Below are 20,393 nucleotides of genomic sequence, written 5' to 3'. Positions count from 1 at the left end.
AGAGAGAGAGAGAGAGAGAGAGAGAGAGAGAGAGAGAGAGAAGAAAAATAAGGCAGGGCAAAGTATGAAAAAATACAAAGTAAAAGAGAGTGATGCTGGAGGCATGTTCTGTCCATTCCCTGCTTGCCATCAGAGCTTGATGTCCATGCAGGGTAACGGCTAATAGGAGCTAGAGTGCTGGACAGAAATATCTGAATGCAGTGCACTCACCTCTGTGTGAGTGTGACTGTGTGTGTATGTTAGTGGAGTGTGTATGTGTGTGAAAAGAGAGAGAGAGAGAGAGAGAGAGAGAGAGAGAGAGAGAGAGAGAGAGAAAGAGAGAATGTGAGAGAGTGAAAGAGAGAGAGTTCGAATGCGAAGGTATTTTTGTGCTTGTGTGGGAAGTGTACGCTGCATGTGCGGCAATGATAAAGAGAATAAACAAATAACAAAGACTAGCCATGTGAAGGTATTCTGTATAGTGGGGGACAGGGAGGAAGGATTAATTCTGTGGGTATGTGAAAGCCTTGGCTGGCTTTTCCAGTTCGCTTTAGGAGCACAGCTGTCCACTGCACACTCAGTGTCACTCGCTGAACTGTGCTGCATGTGGTGAAAGAGATAAATAGATAGATAGATAGATAGATAGATAGATAGATAGATAGATAGATAGATAGATAGATAGATAGATAGATAGATAGATAGATAGATAGATAGATAGATAGAGTGACTGTAGAGAGAGAGAGAGAGAGAGAGTAAAACATACTAAGAAAGAACAAGAGAGAGAGAGAGAGAGAGAGAGAGAGAGAGAGAGAGAGAGAGAGAGAGCGCTTCAATCTTATCCCTCCACTCTGCCATACACAGTGGACTAACCCTGGACACACTGAGCGGAGGAGTGGTCTAGGAGCCATGACAGGTAAGTGCTAAGAGCACCTTGATGACTTTAACATTAAGTAACCTACATTTCATTTCTGCAAAAGATGCCAGCAGAAGATGGATTCTAGTGTGAGCTTGGGATTCATGACAAATTAGAATAATAATAGGCTACAAAAGCATCTCTTTAGTCGTTCTAATGCATATGCAGCGTGTTTCACTCAGCATGCTAGTACTCTTGTCTGAAAGCATCTTGAGAGCTATAATTAGACGCATCAAGCTGTGATTAACTGCAAAGGGAGTTTTTTTTTTTTTTTTTTTTTACATAATGTGTTTTGATGCTGAACATGCCATTTTCTGTACAATCTGTCAATAGAATATAGAAGGACAGTACTCAAAATGAAGGCTGAACAGATTCACACATTGTTGTGTGCTAAATTGGACTGTATGATAAAAGATAATTGTGTTTTGTGCAAAAATACAACATGAGAAAAGGAGGAGAGTGCCTACTTCATTTACTGCTTGTTGCCTAAATTCCCGCTTTTGTTCCTCAGAGGAAATGACTAAAATGTTTGAAGCATCTGGGTAGGAATACATTTCAATTTACTGTAAAAACATTAGGTTGGGAAGAAACTTCAGAAAGAAATGCGAGGAAATGAGCTGTTCTGAGTCAGGCACACATGAGATGCAATGCATCCAACACAATCAGGAATGCAAACGTACTAAAAACAAAAGGACTACTAATTTTATTTATTTTATTAAAAAATATATATTCTACAAAGCATCTTTTACTTGTTGATCTAAGGTATCGTGGAAATTTTGCCATTCATTTTAGACCTGACTGATTTCAATATAAAAAACAGCAAACAGCTGACAATTTAGAGTAGGCTTTAGTTTATTACATTTTTCCATTGTAATAATAACAATAATGACAATAATAATTATTATTGTCATTATTGTTATTATTATTATTATAGTTACAACCTTACAATCATACATTTTGTAGATAGGATGATTGTAAGGTTGTAACTATAAACCACAGGCTTTCCTTCGCCTATGGTGAAATGGTGAATCAGTGAGGAAGGTCGTAAGTTTGAATCCCAGCCTAATTACATTTACATTACATTATTTGCTAATCCAAAATGACCTGTAAATTTTTCATTTATCCACCCGAGCAGTTGATGGGTAATGGCCTTGTGTTTCTTGGTTGAGCATGTGATCTGTGGTCAGTCCTACCCTCTCAATTTTCAATGAGATTGTTTTAAAAGGAAGAGGGTAGGACTGACCACAGATCACATCCTACCGCTTGCTGTAACATTATCTGGGTACATTTGATGTTCAACAGTGATTCTTGTGTGTAGGAGTGCTTTGACCCGCTGTGCACTTTTACAGCATGCTATAAATACAAGGTGCGTGTGAGAAACATTTTAAAGAGCCAGCGACGCATGCACGCGATGCTGGGAGAATTTTAGTGATGGTTTTCCTGTCTTTTTTTATCTCATGTCCGAAAACTGATGCCTTCATGCTCAACCAAGAAACACACGTGCATAATTTATAGATTAAATTTATATAGAAATGTATTTATCGTTTTGATTTGATAGTAATACAGTTATAACATTTCCTTTTAAAATATCGGTTGTATGCCATTTAATTTCAATTATTATGAAAAGAATATAATCTGCATAAATGATGTCATTACTACTACTTTTAAAAAGTTGGAGAAAACCTTTTGGCAACACTACACCTAGATAAGAGGTTATAGCACATAAAACTTTAACCAGGGTAGCTTAGTGGATATAACCTTCTAGTCAGAAGGCCATGAGTTCAAATCCCACCACCACTAAGCTTTCACTGCTGGGCCCTTAATCAAGGCCATTACCCATCAACTGCTCGGGTGGATAAATGAAATATTTACAGGTCATTTTGGATTAGCAAATAATGTAATGTAAATGTAATTAGGCTGGGATTCAAACTTACGACCTTCCTCACTGATTCACCATTTCACCATAGGCGAAGGAAAGCCTGTGGTTTCAGCTCAGCTCATAACCCAGACTTTATTTTTATCTATAGAGTATTTAAGCTATAAAGAGTCAAAAAACAGACACCTCTATGTTTAGCTTGATTAGCAATACTGTACAGTGAACAGTGTACTACACCTGACCATGCTATTTGTATGTGCTTTTAGAACATCTAATTCCACCTTTAGTCCCTACTTACTGGTATTATAGCCCCCACACTTCTGGAAAGATGCTTCGCAAATTTTGGAGTGTGATTCTGGAGATTTGCACTTATTTAACCATAGGGATGTTCAGGTAGGGTGAGGAGGCCTGGGGGGCAGTCTGTATTCCGGTTCACCCCAAAGGTGTTCAATAGGGTCAAGGTCAGAGCTCCTTAGCAGGCCCCTCAAGATCTTCCACTCTATACCATGTGAACCATATCTTCAGAAAGCTCACATTGTGTGCTTTGTGCACAGGGGCATTGTCATGGAACAGATTTGGGTCAAGTGAAGGGAAAATTTGATGTTACTGCACCCAAAGACACCCTATACAATTGTGCAACTCCAACTCTGTGCTCATGTTGTATGGCATTTTAAAATTCAAAATCAGAGAGCCAAAATAATTAAAAAATGTCTACTTTTATCCATTAGGAGGTTTGTTCCTGACACTGTGCACCCTGTTACTGGTCCAGGCTGTCTCCTCCTGCCCTAAGGAGTGCGGGTGTGACAATAATGCCAAGGTGGTGGACTGCAGAGGACGGGGCTTATATGACATTCCGCACAAACTCCATCGAGACACGCTGGAGCTACATCTTCAGGACAACCACATACGAGGCATTGGGTCCATGGCTTTTCGGGAAACGCCATATCTCCGTGTTCTGGATCTGGCCAACAACAGCATCACTATGGTTTCTCCTAGTGCTCTACTAGGACTAAGGAGCTTAAATACTCTCATTCTGGCCAACAACACTATCCGGGAGTTGGATCGGCGTTTATTGGGCTCAATACGCAATTTAACCCACTTGGATCTGTCTCACAACAACATAGTAGGGCTGCCTGGAGCATTGGCTGATAGTTTCCACCATCTAACACACTTTTCTTTGCACTATAACCGGCTGACCAAGCTGGACCGCACTCACCTGGAGGCCCTTGGAAACCTCCAGGTGCTGCACCTGGCGAGTAACCCCTGGAAGTGTGATTGTAACATGATAGGGCTTAAGCTATGGTTGGAAACATTCACATTTAAAGGTAAGCATTAACATGAGAGCTAAGAAACATGGACATCTATCTATCTATCTATCTATCTATCTATCTATCTATCTATCTATCTATCTATCTATCTATCTATCTATCTATCTATCTATCTATCTAAAAAGCTCAATAAATATCTACAAAAACAAAGAAGGTAAAATTCCTTTTGAGCATCATTTTTTCTCTATAACCTAAATAAGATCTTGATGCAGAAACTGCAGGCATGCTAACACTGCCTCCTGTTACCAGATCAGATTGCTACTAATCTGTAAAGTAGCAACACATTATGACTTTTACAAGTCTATACAACTACAGTAAAGTAGTTAAATCGATAGTGTAAATGATACATGATTTAAAAGTACACTAGTTTTCTGAGCATCAGCAGGAAATGACCCTCTGACCTTATTTTAACATGACTGCAAGCAACCTTGTAAACAACCCAGTGTACAATGTACGCTAAACTCCTCCATGACAATCTTACATTACAGTAATCTTCCAATCTCAATTCTAAACTTATTTATTTAACTAAACACCTTGAACTGAGTTTGTTCAGCATAGGATGTAGCTTGTAGTGAATAATACACGATTGCTTATACATTTACCATACAAGGCACTATGTTCAAACAACAGCAAAAGAAACTGGTGCAGCTCTATTTCTGTGCTAGCCTGAGGCCCACATATAATCAGATCAAACTGTTGCAAGTTAGCTTACACACATTAACCATCAGCACAAAAGGATCTTCAAATATACCAGTGCCACAGAATTCATGACTGGTAGAAATAAAGCTTAATTTTAGCAGAGAAAGTATACAAAACTAATATAAATAAGAACAGAAAACGTTGAACACTGGGCATCTTTCAACTCAACTCAGTGTAAACTTTAAAAGCCAAATTAAAAATGAGACATTTACATTTACATTTGCGGCATTTAGCAGACGCCCTTATCCAGGGCGACGATTGGGTCAAAGCATCACCAAACCAGCAGGTCTTGTGTGATGTTCCTAGTATGCAGTGTTATAATGTTATAAAATAACAAAATTGTACAAAGAAAGACAACCATTGCGCTCGAAATGGTGGAAAAGTTCATGTTGGTTACGTAGTAACCTATGTAGTAGTGTGTATGTAGTGTCTATATAGTAGTGTAGCCCCAGACACAAAGTGCCCATGCTGACCCCTTTCCATAGACATACTGTAAGTGTGCACATGACCATCAGAAAGGACATTATGGAAAAAGTCTAGCCTGAGACCACATGAAGCTCTGGGTCCTGGAATTTCATGAAGATTACATTTTTTGGGTCATTAGTCATTAGTACCACCTGCCTAAGCATTGTTGCACACCTGATACACCCCAGTATGGCAAAAGTATCCCCTAATTTTACGGACATCTTTCAGCTGGACAATGCTCCTAGCCACACTGTAAAAATGATTCAAAAATTGGTTTGAGGAACTTTACAGGAGTTCAAATTAACAAGATTTCATGCTAATTGAGCATCTGTAGAATATGCTGGATAAACAAGTCTGATCCATGAAGGATTATGGAGGACCTCACATCTTTTAGGACTACAACGATCTACTGCAGACGTTTTAGTGCCAGATACCACAGAACAGTTTCAGAGGTCTTGTGGAGTCAACAACTTGGCGGGTCAGAGCTGTTTTTAGGGAACTTAAAAACGTGTTAAGACTGATTGATGTACATATTTTAAATGCTGTACACGAATTAAAACCTTAAAATTTAAGCAAATATTACAAAAACCAGATTCTGAAAAAAATCTGACACAGTATCTAGCCTACTTCTATGTATACTGCATTTCATGTTGTGTGTAAAAGCGGAGTAATGTGTACTGTTGACGGTAAAACTATAGCTGTCTGAAAGTGTTTGTGTGTGGGAGGGGGGGATGCATTATGACGTAAGATGAAAATGCTCAGCGTGACACGCAACTAGGATTAGCACAGCTAAATATGCTCTCTAATCACAGAGACAGAAATAATCACTGATACAAATATCTTTAGTCTAAGATATATGAGAACAGCTGTTCCCATTGTTGCCAAAACATTTTCACACACACACACACACACACACACACACACACACACACACACACACACACACACAAACAAACACACAAATCCTTACAGTGCAGTGCTTGACACTTCACAAAGCCACACAATACTGTAGGAAAGCGATATGAAATATTGTGGCATGGTATTATAGGGAATTCAAGAATTTAATAAAGTGGTGTGATAGGGCCCAAGACAAGCAGTGGTGTTAAGTGTTTTGCTCACCTTGGACCATAGTTTGACAATATTATATTTCATTCAAGCTCCATATATATTTATCATTTATAATTGTGCTTAATGCGATGGAAAAGAGACGCAAAACACGAGATCAATCACAGTATAACAGATATAAATTGTAATCTTTTTTGAAAAATATATTGCAACTTGCAACAATATGAACAAACCTATTTAACCCCTTTAACATTTAAAAAATGTTTTTATAACACTTCTATTATTACACTGCATTGTTAGACCATGGCAGACCAAGCACCACCCTGAAACTATTCCTCTCAGCAATGGTTGAATCCAGAAATCATAATTCATACAACTGTCAAAGCTCATAGAAAAGAAATACATAAATTTTTTTTTTATCTTAAATGAAGTCGGCGGCTGAAGCAGTATGGACACAAAAGGTACATTTCATTACAATTTGATCATCATTCTGTTTGTTATCCATGCTTATCTGGAATGGATCAGTTCAGCTGCATGCATGACACTCGAGTAACAGCTGCTCATAAGACGCAATCACCAGTTTTTATTAGCGTGCAAACAGAGCGTTCCTAGATTGCTCCACTTTCCATGCTATTTAGTTGATTACAGTTTCGGCCCAGTCCCAAACTTTCATTCCTGTAGGTAGGAACAGACTGTCTACTAGAGGCATTATTTGAGATTTTGAGATTATTCTTTTTATTTATTTTATTTTGTTTTGCTGATCTTAAATATGCACTCTTTTTTTTTTCTTTTTTGGCTTGAGACTGATGCAATCATTCCTGGAACTTGTTGAAGTTTAGGGGTCATGGCCTAATCAAGCAATCTATCACCTTGTTTTGAACCCCCCACATTTAACTAATTCCTTCCTCAATCCCGCCTTCAATGTGTGTGCATCAGTGGTGGTACAGTAGAAGTACACAAACCATGTAATTGAGTTAAACTGGCGATACACTTGGTAAAATATTACTTCAGTAAAAGTTAAAAAAAGGAAATGTGCTCCCATTAAACTTTCAGTTAAGTAAAATTACAAAAGTATTTGCCGTCTAATTTAAGTATCCAATGTACTATAAATTATTATGGTTATAATGTAAATCTTTGTCACAAGACTCTTGCTTAGTCAACTCAGTTTATGTGAAAAGTCTCTAATTGATTACTAATGTAGTAAGGCGCTAATTGATCAGTGTAATTGATTACACTGATTGATGTTTATTAAAATGATCATGAGCCCAGAACTGTCTTTTGAACTACTTAAATTCATGCGAATAAGGTCACGCTGAACAGTTTGTTGGTGATAAGTAGATGCCACCAAGCAGCAATCAAAACAAGTTCAAAACAGAGCGTGCACTCCACCCTGATTGGTGGCTTGCTGCGTATGTGATGAGTTATGTTTTTATCCACTGGATTAAGGACCGACATGTAGTTGAGTAAAAAGTAAGATTTTTGCTTTTGAAATGTAGTGAAGTTAAAGTAAAAGTCTCCCCTAATGGAAATACTTCACAGTGTAAAGTACAGGAAAAAAAAACTCGAGTACTGTAACGAATTATATTTACTTCGTTACTGTCCACCACTGGTATGCGTGTGCATGCCAATACACATAGCATATTATATCCTATAAATATATAAAATGCTATAAATTGTAATCATATTAAGGCATAACATTTCCACAATTACACTTTTTTTGTACTTTATGTATCCTATTTTTAAAAGTAAAATCTCTAGATCATTGCCTCAATACATTTACAGCATATGGTAGATGTTTTTTTATGCTCTTACATTCATCTCAATTCATACACCTGAGCAATTGTTTGTAAAGGGTCTTGCTCAAGGGCCCAGCAGTTGCATCTTATAGTGGATGCATTTGAACTCATCACCTTCTGATCATAAAGTGGTCACCTTCTGATGACCACTGAGCTACAATACATTCTTCCACATATCCACCCTTTCTGATTCTCTCTTCTAATTTTGTTTTGCATTCTTTTCATTTTAAATATTTTCTTTTTTCTTTTTGTCCATTTATCATAATTTCTGGCTAAAACGCTAATTTACCAAATCATTTATTCACCCAAGGGCATGTTGTTTTTAGTTTTGGTGAATATTATGAAAATGGCTTGTCTTGGTACTGTAGTGATCGTGCCACGACGAGACTGTGTGCACATGACCAGATGGAACGAAAAGATATAATCCGTAATCCTATTACAGCCTCATCTGAATGATTTCTGGCGCTATCCTGGATGCGAATTGCACAGTTTCCTGGATGAGAGCTTGTTGGTACTCCTACTATATTAAAAAACATCAAATAGTGATGTAAAATGCAATATGCCATTGCAGCCTGTGCCAGAAATATAGAAACAATGTGTGTAAAATGACAAGGAGAATGAATTATTCTGTATTATTTTGCTTTTGTAATTTGTGTCGAGTTTACATTTTCGTTATATCACAGTTCTGTGTGAAATCAAACATTGAGCACCCCTATATAACCAAAATGGCATGATCCTTGTTTCGCAACCCCTCTGCGAAGATTCGACTGAGATTGGTAGTTAAATCAGGCTCCTCCTATCAAAGCTTAAAATATATTGTATATTATTTAAATGTATATTGTATATTATTTATATATTATATATATTATGTATATATTATGCCCTCTTTTCACTCACAAAGGTTTATTTATATTATATGTGTGGTCTCTAATGTCCACTACATTTATTCAATTGTGAATTGATCAGATTTTTGATTAGATAACAATCAATTGATTACATTCATATGAATACATTATTATTAAATACATTATTTCCAAATTATTCATTATTTATTATAATTATTAAATGTATTGACTTGTTTTGAGATTTAAACAATATTTAAACAATAAATTAAATATTGACTGCTGCTGTCATCATGGTAAGATTTTCAACCCAGCTACTGTATACATGGCACACAGCGAAATAGGTGCCAAATCATACAATTTCACACTTTAAATCTGTTTATGTTACTCACCAACCAAATTCCTAGAAAGACCTATAGAAACATGTACAAAATGAAATATCTGTGTCTGTGTCCTGAAAAGGGTTTTAGGATTTTATAGGTACAGATCCTGTCGTGATGTTGATGTGATAAATAGCTGTTCTAATTTCTTAATAGAGGACATAAGCGATCATCCTTAGGCTTCTTTACACCTACATATTTTATTACAAAGCCATACACATCAGATTTTCCTATTACTATTGAATATGAGGTTAAACCTACTGTATGTGGTGGCTTAAGTCGTTCACCAACCTAAAACTAATTATTTATATTACGAGACCCACTATGACTAAAAAAATATAATTTTCTCATCTTCCTGTCCCCCACAGGTGGTGTGGTGGACGCTGTTCCGTGCCATGAGCCGTACGCCATGCGCAATCGTGACCTTCGCAGCGTTCCTTACGAGCTCTTCCACTCCTGCATGAGCACCAGCTACAACTACTTGTTTGCCAACATCCAGCACATGGAAAGACAGCAGCGGTTGCTTCGTGGTGTCCCATACCCAAGCCTGGATGCTCCGGTTGAGCAGGAACCGGAGTGCGAAGCCAAGCCAAAACCACGACCCATTAACCTGCGCCACGCCATAGCTACAGTGATCATCACCGGCATTGTGTGTGGAGTTGTGTGTCTCATGATGCTGGCTGCTGCTGTGTACGGCTGTGCCTACGCCGCTGTCATGGCTAAATACCAGCGGGAGCTAAAGAAACGCGAAGAGGAGGCTGGGAGAATGGAAAAAGAGAACTCAGAGAACAAGGAAGGGGCCAAAGAGCTACGGGAAAATGCCATAGCATGAAAAAAAGAGTATTATGAGAGAGTAAGAGCAATGCAATAATACTCATACCTCGCCCAGGGATATTACACAGCCAAGCCTCTTGCATGGCAAACTCTTACAAAGTTGTAAAATAGAGCTATACACATACTTAGGGATCTGGATGGGTTTTATTACAATTCAAGGATTTATCAACTATTGCCGATATCTTATCAGATGGACAAACCTGATTTCTGCTTTGTCATCTACTCTATCAATGATTTCATACTGTACAGTGTCCTCTATAAAGGGGGAAGAGAAACAGAAGAGAAGTTATATGTTTTATAATGCAGTACAGCCACAGTACAGTATATTGGCATCCTTAATGAAAATGGACTAAATGAGTGTGTTAACATGAACTCACATTTTTAATTCGTACAAGCAGAGAAACAGGCTACCTCTGAAAACAAGTCAGTCTCGTCTCCTTTTTGTAAAAAACAGTATTTTTACTACTGAATATATCATTTAATATCATATCAAATAATATATTTTTCTCCCTCTTTCTTTATTCTTTGGAAAAATATAAATCATAATGCCACAGCAGAATCTGGGTAATCTACTGATGTTACGGAATTTCTTTGGTGTATAATTAATCCATCCATTACTATGAAAAAAATCCGCGATACAAAAAAGCGAAAATAATTAAGGCCTAAACAGAGAAATCTGCCAATAATTGAATGCATGTTGCCCACATACACAGTGTGGAGGATGGTAATGTAGGCAACAAAAAGAAGAAGCTGAAGATCACATTTACAGAACTGCACAGTATATTTAACTCTGGGGGTTGTCAAGTTCCAAAACCAGTTATTGCACGCAACCATCAAATAATTTGATTGAAAGATGGAAGCCTTTCCTAAAAGCAATGACAGATTTATCAAGTGCAAAAGGAACTACAACTAAATTGTGTCTCAATGATGGGGAATGTATTTAAGAATCCTGAATCTTCCAGATCTTTGAAGAAGACACTGGTAGCAAACATGGCGTCCAAATCAAAAGAGAATCTGTTGTGATAATGTGTATTGTATAGGATCAGAGTTTGGTATTGACCATCTCAGTCCAAACTTAAACCCTACTGAATAACAAAATATTATTCAGCTATACAATACAATACAATACAATACAATACAATACAATACAGTATTATGTCTGTAATATTACAGATTACAGAAACACTAATCTAATAGATGGTTGTTCAGTGGTTAAGGCATTTGAGTTTGGATCGGAAGGTAACAAGTTAAAATCCCAGCACCACTGAACTACCACTGCTGGGTCCTTGAGCAAGGCCCTTAACCCCTTAATTGCTCAGTTGTAAGTTGCTCTGAATAAGTGTATCTGCCAAATGGCATAAATATAAATACAAATGAAATAGTCCAAAATCTCCAGCCATGGTAACCATAAGGCATCAAGCTGATTAACAATAATTAATAATAATAATAATTATAATAATAAGCTCTCGAAATATCTATTGCATGTCATATAACTACACACATGCTCATTTTTATAAAGGGTGCCAATAATTATAGACCTGGCTGTATGCTGTAAGATACAATATAGCCAAAGATACTGGATACATATCAACAAGCTCTAACTATTTGGAGGTATATTATATATATATTTTGTCTAATGCAAGTGCATTTAATTAAAAAGATGCAAATTTTGAATATAACAGTGGTTTCAAAGCGTCTCCATTTAGGGTTCGGTTGTACTGTTTATTATCAGGTTAAGTAGGCAGCTTCAACTATGCATACGTCGTTGTTTTCATGCATGTGCGTGCTGTACTGTACCTCATCAACCTTTGGAACTCGTTACCATTGACTAATATTGGTAGAGTGATTAGAGTTTGGTTTTAAAACTATTTGCAGTTTGCACAAGAAAAAACCTCACAGGCAGAGGCAGATCACACTCATGCATATGGATGTGGAAGGGGGTGTAAAGAGCAAAGGGGCTCTTATATAACACAAGGCACACAGACACCCACACACAGGCACATGCGAAAGAGAGACACATACACACATACACAATCAAATAAGACATGATGCGTTCAGGAAAAAAAAATACGAGAGCCAGCAAACGAGGCTGCTCAGAGTCTTTTGCTGCCACACACACACACACACACACACACACACACACACACACACACACACAAATACATGCTTCAGTTGCCCTGGGAGTGTGATGTCATCAGCTTGTCGGCTTGTGTTAGTCCTAGCAAATGCTCACGAGGTGAAAGCTCATTGGGGCAGTCTATAAACTCAAGCTCTGACTGGCTAGTGTGTGTGTGTGTGTGTGTGTGTGTGTGTGTGTGTGTGTGTGTGTGTGTGTGTGCGTTCGTGCGTTCGTTTATGTTTATATGTAAGCTCCTTACCCTTTACTCTTGCTCTCAGTCCTATCTCAGCATCAAATCATTTGCAGAATATGTTGTAAAGTAAACCTTAAAGCTTCATGACAAGCATTAATATGTTTCTATTTTTAGAATGGAACACCATGAACAGCTTGTTTCCTTCCCATGACTGAACGAAAAACCAACTTTGAGGAAATATCTTTCTTCATTCCTTCTTCCTTCTAATACGTACACTTCGGTAAAACAATGTACTGACTGTAGCTGTATCTATTTATCAGTCCCAAATGCCACCCCCTTTATAATAACCATCAATGGAAATAGGAAACCATGAAATACATTTGGGGCGATGGACCATTCTCATTCTCAGCACAGCAATTATGTGATATTTTGGTGTGTCATGTACTGGTTTGAATGCATCAGGAAGAGCAACACTGCTGGAATTTTAAAACAATAATAAAAAATTATATATATATATATATATATATATATATATATATATATATATATATATATATATATATATATATATATATTAATATTTACTAACACCTTTGTGGCTAAATACCCTTGTAGTACAAATGTCCACAATCTTTTTAGAAGAGTGGAGGGAATTATATGAGCAAATTGGGACTAAATGTAGAATGGGATGCTCAAAAAGCTTATAACCTTCCACTTTTGACTAGGTGTCGGGAACCTTAGGCAATATAGTGTGTATAAATCGAACCAAGTCATTTGGAACAGTGATGTGCAACTCAGAGATTAAGAATTTCTGTTCACACACTGCAAGTGTATGACGGAATTCACTATTTTACGGTGCAAGGGTTCATAAAATGATTCATTTTATCTTCAAAGGCTTTAAACGTTTCCACTTCTTACAGTGCAAAGAACGCAAGTAAAATTTCTAGTGCAATCTTTTGTATTTAATTGTAAAATCGAATCTAATCTAATCTAATCATCATCATCATCATCATCAAAAAAAAAAATCTAACCATGAAATATAACATCTGTCTGCTTCTTCTCATCATCTGCCAAACTGTTTTGGTCTTTTTTCCTTCCTGTACTAGTCAGCATCCCTACTGTCTTGACTAGTGAATATATTATTTCATGGAACCTCTAGTTTAGCACAGTGCACCAAGAGGAATACACAAGATGCCCAACATTATTACTATGCCTGATACACTCATACCAGTACAATTAGCACTACAAATAGAATATACAATATACAAAAATGTCAAATAATATCAGGTCTAGAGTAGTGCTAAAAATTTCCAACAGGGAACTAGACTGAGGGAACCTCTGAGGAAGTTCTATCAAATAAGCTACAGTAAGTAATATTTCACCAGTGATTGATGGCATATTGTGTACAAAATACAGAAGCAAATAAGTGTACTAAAAAGCACTGTCTATGCAAAAGTCGATCCTGACCCACAGATTCAGCCTGGTATTGCCATAAGACTGATTTGTGAGTGAGTGTGTGTGAGTGTATGTGTGTTTTGTACATGTCAACAGAGAAAAAAAAGTGCAGATGTTTATTATCTATTTATGAATCATATATGTGTATTTTAATAGGTGTGTATAAGATTAAATATTGAAATTTGATGAACAATGTCTTTGTGTTTGTGTGTGTGTAAAGGCATGTAGGCAGTCTTTATCTGTTCATGTCTTCGTTTATACTATAAACCCTCTGCTTTGACTCGGTCCCTCCGCTCAATCCTTGTGGTACAGTAATGTGACCTTTCATATGAACTCGGATGCTTTAAAACATGTTACATCATTCCCAGAAGCACCTACATGCATTTTCCCCATGTGCAATTCTGAATAGAAATGCACCTGATGCATACTGAACACACACACACACACACACACACACACACACACACACACACACACACGCACACACACACACACACACACACACACACACACACACACACACACACACACACTCGCTGTAATGAGGACTGTTTGTGGCTTTGTATTGAGAAGTCAGCTGTCAGGTCTACTTTAATCCTCCTGGTATAATGAAAACCTTCCATAGTCATTTAAAATACACTGTATGGACAAAAGTAGAAGGACATTTGTTTTTTCCAGCCGTATGTGGCTCTTTCCCAAATTGTTGTCATTAAGTTGGAGGCACAAACAAACATCCAAAAATGTTTTTGGATGCAGCAGCACTAAATTTACGCTTCACATAAACTACAAGACCCAAACCTTTTCCAATATGACAATGCCACTGTGCACAAATGAATGCCATAAAGAAATGCTTTACATGGGTTGGAGTGGAAGATCATAAGTCGCCTGCTAGAAAGCTCTAGCCTCAACCCTTCTGAACACCTTTGGGGTGAGTTGGAATGCTCCCCAGACCTTCTCACCTTACATCAGTACCTGATTTACTAACACCCTTGGCTGAATAAGCATAAATCTCCACACTCCAAACTCTAGTGGAACATCTTTCCAGAAGAGTGGAGAATATTATAAAAGCAAAAAGGGACTTAATGTTAAATGGAATGTCTAAAAGGCACAAAATTATCTTATGGTCAATTGTCCACAAAGTTACCCATATAGTGTTACAGGGTCCAACAGCTTATTGAACAATGTTGCTATACAATAATACAATACAGCAAAATACAGTAAAAAAGCAAAACCTCTCTAACACCAAGGAATATCAGATATAAAATGGAAAATAAATTTGCAGGTTAATGTGATGCAAAAAAAATAACTAAACCAAGATCAGATAAATAGAAATAGAAAAAACGTCTTTAAGTAGTCTGGATGCATAAGCATGCACACCTGGTTACTAAAACCTTGTTAAAGCACCTTTTGCTTGTAATAGAACATTTAGGCTTTGTGAGTAATAGTGTACTGACTTGATTTTTTTTTACTTTTTCTTGAAACGTTACATATCTAACTATAGTCAATGTAAATATATCTTACTTTATAATATAAAAAAACTATAATGTAACTATAATGTATATGTAAACTATAATGTAACTATAGTTAGATCTGGAACATTCAAGAAAAAGTAAAAAAAAAAATGCATGTAAAGCAATTTGATTTCGGCAATTTATTTTTTACTTTTTCTTGAATTTTCTTGAACTATAGTTAGATCTGGAACATTCAAGAAAAATCTGGAACAAAAAAAAAATTGCCGACATCAAGTGGTTTTATTGCCATTAGATTTCCTAGTGCATAGCCCTGTTCAGCTTCCACTTATCCAAATTGTGTTCTTCTTCTTCTTCTTCCGAAGTTTGTATTTGGAGCGCACCATGAGTTCCTATATCTAGAATAAAGCCCAATGGCCAGCTGAACATGAGCAGCACCATCGTATTATGCCACTACCACAATCCTTCACCAACTGTACAGTGTTAATTGGGTGGTTTTGCTTTTGCATCAAATGTATCTTTTTGAATTATGCCCAAAGAATCATTTTACCACATGGTATGGAGTAATTTACACTTGTATAGGTTCGATAGATATTGTTAAATACAGGAATTAGAGTGATTTCCAGATCTAGAATTTATTTATTTATTTATTTTTAGCTATTTGAACTAAGGTGTGTAAACCTATTGTATATCTGTTACACTGCAGTTTATTTTAATGATTTCTTGTATTGAATCTATATAAAATTGCCCTTGGGATTTAGGCATAAAACATGAAATGCTACCACTTTCCCACTAAGGTGATTCCATTGTTTTGCAACCTTAATTACTCAGACATTCCTAAGGTAAATATTAAGTAATGTAATTCATATTTAACTACAAAGGTTATTTTATGATTACTATATATACAGTTTGTGGACACCTGACCATATTCTTATGTGCTTTTGAACATCCCATTTCACATTTAGTCGCATTTACTGTTATAATAACCTCCATTCTTCTGGGAAGATGTTCCACTCGATTTTTGAGTGTGCTTGTGGAGGTTTGTGCTCATTCAGCCTCAAGGGTGTTAGTAAAGTCAGGTACTGATGTAGGGCGAGGAGGCCTGGAGTGCAGTCAGCGTTCCAATTCTTTCTATAAAGGTGTTCAGTAGGGTTGAGGTCAGAGCTCTACAGCAGGCCACTCAAGATCTTTCGCTGCAAGCCATATAAACTGTGTCTTCAAAGAGCTCATTTTGTGCACAGGGGCATTGTCATGCCAAAACTGGGTCACTTGGTTAAAGTAAAAAGAAAATGTAATTCTCTGTCATCCAATACAATTGTGTGCCTCCAACTTCGGGGAAACAATTTAAGGTTGGAAAAATCAGGTGTTCCAATATTTCTGTCCATATAGTGGAGTGTTTTAAACTAAGTACTAGGTACTTTTCGCTCTAATTGCACCTTTTATTAAGAAAATGCTTGATATTTAGTTTAATTTACACCATACTTATGCCAGTTCATTCATAAGTTCTCTTCCAATTAATGACGCTTCAAAAATGTAAGCACAAATTCATGGCAGGCAGGGAAATGCATTTAATTCATATACATTTAATAATATCATAAATACTGCCTTGAACTCTAACATTACATTTAACGTGTACTGGACCTCAGCCCAGAAGATTATGAGTTTAAATCCCACCACTACTAAGCTTCCACTGCAGGGCCTGTGAGTGAGGTAAAAAAAAAAAAAAAAAAATTCTCAAAATTCTTACCTGCAGCAATTGGTGACTTCCTCTCATCCAGTAGCTGAATAGCAGTGCTGGCCAGTACAACACTCTTATTCTCAGAACCTGGGATCACACACACAAACAAACACACATCAGTTGATATGTTGTTGTTTTTGTTTTTTTTTTACATTTGTGGCACTTTGTTTAACACACACACACAACATACCTGTGCACACTGTATGCAGTATATAAATGTATTTAGAGAGAGACATAAGCATAGAGTAAAAATGTGAACATGAAAAACGTCCTGAAGAATAAAATGTGCTCCAAACAGGCGTTTCTAATAAACAGCCACAGATAGAGAGAGTGAGTGAGAGAGAGAGAGAGAGAGAGTGCAAACCTAACATATCCCGTTTTACATCTCTAAAATGCCCAATTTATACAAACACATCAAACCAAGCACAACCATAAAAAAATGACTACAAAGCGCACAAAGTGAAACAAGACCTGTATGAAGAGAAGACGCTTTTTGTTGCTGTTGCTGTTAAGCTCAATGAAAAGATTTGGGGTTTATCCTTGAGGTTGGTTTCTGACTCGCCTTGTCAACATTCACCATCATGCATATGGATGTCAATAAGAAACACTCACACAGATTAAATATCTAAACATCTGAAACAACTGGGGAACATTGAAGACCACAGATTGCATCTGTTCACAGCAGGGATTCACCCAAGCAAATAGGCCACATTTGCGTACGCTTTATGCTTTAATCCTGCTGTGCCACAAGAAAAAAAAACTATAATTTTTTTCATAAGCGAATTCGAGTATTTTCCTGTTCCTAGACTTTTTCTACTTCTGTTTCTTATTAAGAGACATTTGGTTGCAATATATTGCAAATGAATCTCAGTTAATACAAGCCAATTGTAGGGCAAAACAATAAGACAAAAAAGGTCAATTTAACATAATGAAATTAAATACAGAGCAATCAAAGACAAGTCAAAGCCTGTTTTTTTTTTTCTTTTACTGTTATGTTTGTTTGAGGCTATAGGATATTGAACAAATCTGTTGATTTTTCTTGTTTTAATGTATGCATGCATTTTTCTCTTCTGCCACAGTGAGGCACTGTTTAAAAATAGAAAGAATGGGTAAAGTGTGTTTCTGTTTGTGTCGTTGGTGACTCTTGTTTCATGCGTTTCTCTTGCCTGTATTAAAGGGAAGTGAGTACACGAAGGTGCCTGGCACTTGTTCCGCTGCCCTTTTGTACCACAGGGGAAAGTGATCAGCGTTGAAAACTCCCTCTTTATCCTCAGCCGTCAGGAAGTCTCTTAGAACACACACACAGCACACACACAAGTGATCTTATAGAAATTGTGTCAGCATTAGTTCTTTTGTAGTGTTTGCAGAAATGAGAGATAGAACAGTTTATTTTTTTTAAGAACTGGGACATACTTACTGATTGCTTAATTGGTACGGCATCACAAATAAGTTAATTCGTGACAAGCCGGTCCGAGTGCCGAGGTACGCTATCTCCACACCTTTATCAGAGTTCCTGTAATACAGAGAAAATACTTATGATCGGTCTCTACCTGAAAAAAACTGGCTTACTGCTAATTGTGGACTAGGCAGATTTTTGGGGTAGACATCAATCGATTTCAAGAATAAACTGCTGGCACACCAAGGTAAATGATTTGTTTTGGTGTATGTATGTGTGATTTTGTGTAAAATATGTCTTCATACTCTGATTTATTGAGAGCCAGACTGGTCCAGTAAGCTTCTAATGGTGCGGTCACCACAGCATCAAACAGGACCTCCTGAATTAACTCTTTATCACCTAGAAACAACAATGTCAACAACAACAATACATCATATAGTAAACATTGAATCAGAAAAGACAATAACTAATTGCCAATTAACTGGTTAAGGCATAGGACTTTGGATCTGAAGGTCATAAATTCAAATCCCAGCCACACTAAGATTACACTCCTGGGCCCCTGAGCAAGGCCCCTAACCCCCATAGCTGCTCAGGTGTATGAATTCTTGCTCTGACAAATGCTGTAAATGCAAATGAAAACATCTAAAACTATTAGCAGATGTAAAGCTGTCTAAAGCCCTATTTAGAAAGGATTAGTTTACATGGCAATCTGAATCTATGCCAGAAATCATTTTTAGGGTTCGTATTTATTTGTCTAGGAGGTAAAGGAGAGGTGTAGGAGAGTGGAGGTTAGGGTTGGAACTTTAAATGTTGGTACTATGACTGGTAAAGGGAAGAGAGGTAGCTGATATTATGGAGTGGAGAAAGGTAGACATGATTTGTGTTCAGCAGAGAAGGCAAGGAACATTGGAGGGGGGTTTATGGTGTGGATGGAAAGAGAAGTTGTGTAGGGGTGATCCTGAAGGTAGAGTACAGTAAGTGTAGTGGAGGTGAAAAGGGTTTTTGATAGATTGATGAACATGAAGCTGGTAGATGAAGTAGCCATGATAAAAGTCATCAGTGCTTATACTCCACATGTGGGTTGTGAGATGGAGGAGAAGGAAAAATTCGGGAGTGAGTTAGAAGAAGTGGTAGAAGGTGTATCTAGAAAAGAACGATTGGTGATTGGGGCAGACTTCAATGGCCATGTAGGTGAAGGGAACAGAGGTGGAGGAGGTGATGGGTGTGTATGGCCTTAAGAAGAGGAATGTGGAAGGGCAGATGGTGGTAGATTTTGCTAAAAGGATGTATATGGCAGTGGTTAATACATATTTTAAGAAGAAGGAGAAGCATGGGGTGATGTATAAGAGCGGAGGAAGATGCACACAGGTGGAATATATTCTATGCAGGAGATGCAACCTGAAGGAGATTGGAGACTGTAAGGTGTTGGCAGGGGGCAGTGTAGCTAGACAGCATTGGATGGTGGTCTGTAGATTGGCTTTGAAAGTGAAGAATAAGTGGAGCAGAGTAAGAACTAAAAAAAGAATAAGAAGACTGTAGTGTGAGATATAGGTAAAAGGTCAGACAGGGGCTCGGTGGTGGTGAAGAAATGCTGGATGATTGGGCAACTACTGCAGAAGAGATAATGGAGACAGCTACTTGGTGTGACATCTGGAAAAAGAAATGAAGACAGTGAGACATTGTGGTGGAATGAGGAAGTGCAGAAAAGCATAAAAAGAAAAAGTTGGGCAAAAAAGAATTGAGATTGGCAGAGAGATATGAGAAGCTGTATGTGAAGCTGGACACTAAGGAAAGAGAAAAGGATTTGTACCGATTGGCCAGGCAGAGAGACCAAGCTGGGATAACA

The 20,393-nt window shown here is 37.3% G+C and overlaps 2 protein-coding genes across 4 annotated transcripts in view; one reads left to right on the top strand and one right to left on the bottom strand.

Annotated features, from left to right (window-relative positions):
- cacna2d3a (calcium channel, voltage-dependent, alpha 2/delta subunit 3a) overlaps positions 1–20,393 on the bottom strand; it is a 238,455-nt gene that overhangs the window by 37,486 nt on the left and 180,576 nt on the right. For all 3 annotated transcript variants that reach the window (XM_046871522.1, XM_046871523.1, XM_046871525.1), the window contains 4 exons: positions 18,853–18,946; positions 18,569–18,664; positions 18,318–18,439; positions 17,161–17,238 (listed from right to left, as the gene is read on the bottom strand). In XM_046871522.1, the coding sequence (XP_046727478.1) occupies positions 17,161–17,238; positions 18,318–18,439; positions 18,569–18,664; positions 18,853–18,946 (390 nt within the window). The remainder of the gene's footprint in view (positions 1–17,160; positions 17,239–18,317; positions 18,440–18,568; positions 18,665–18,852; positions 18,947–20,393) is intronic.
- On the top strand, positions 755–12,977 carry LOC124400040 (leucine-rich repeat and transmembrane domain-containing protein 1). The gene is made up of 3 exons (XM_046871526.1): positions 755–892; positions 3,497–4,093; positions 9,712–12,977. The coding sequence occupies exons 1-3, from the start codon at positions 886–888 to the stop codon at positions 10,173–10,175; spliced, it is 1,068 nt and encodes a 355-aa protein (XP_046727482.1). The 5' UTR covers positions 755–885; the 3' UTR covers positions 10,176–12,977.

Source organism: Silurus meridionalis, chromosome 17 (assembly GCF_014805685.1).
Source record: "Silurus meridionalis isolate SWU-2019-XX chromosome 17, ASM1480568v1, whole genome shotgun sequence".
Taxonomy (NCBI): domain Eukaryota; kingdom Metazoa; phylum Chordata; class Actinopteri; order Siluriformes; family Siluridae; genus Silurus; species Silurus meridionalis.
This window is presented reverse-complemented; position numbering and strand designations above follow the sequence as displayed.

Coding starts and splice junctions, on each gene's coding strand:
- LOC124400040 (XM_046871526.1), top strand. Junction 4,094..9,711: donor GGAAACATTCACATTTAAAG/GTAAGCATTAAC, acceptor TGTCCCCCACAG/GTGGTGTGGTGGACGCTGTT.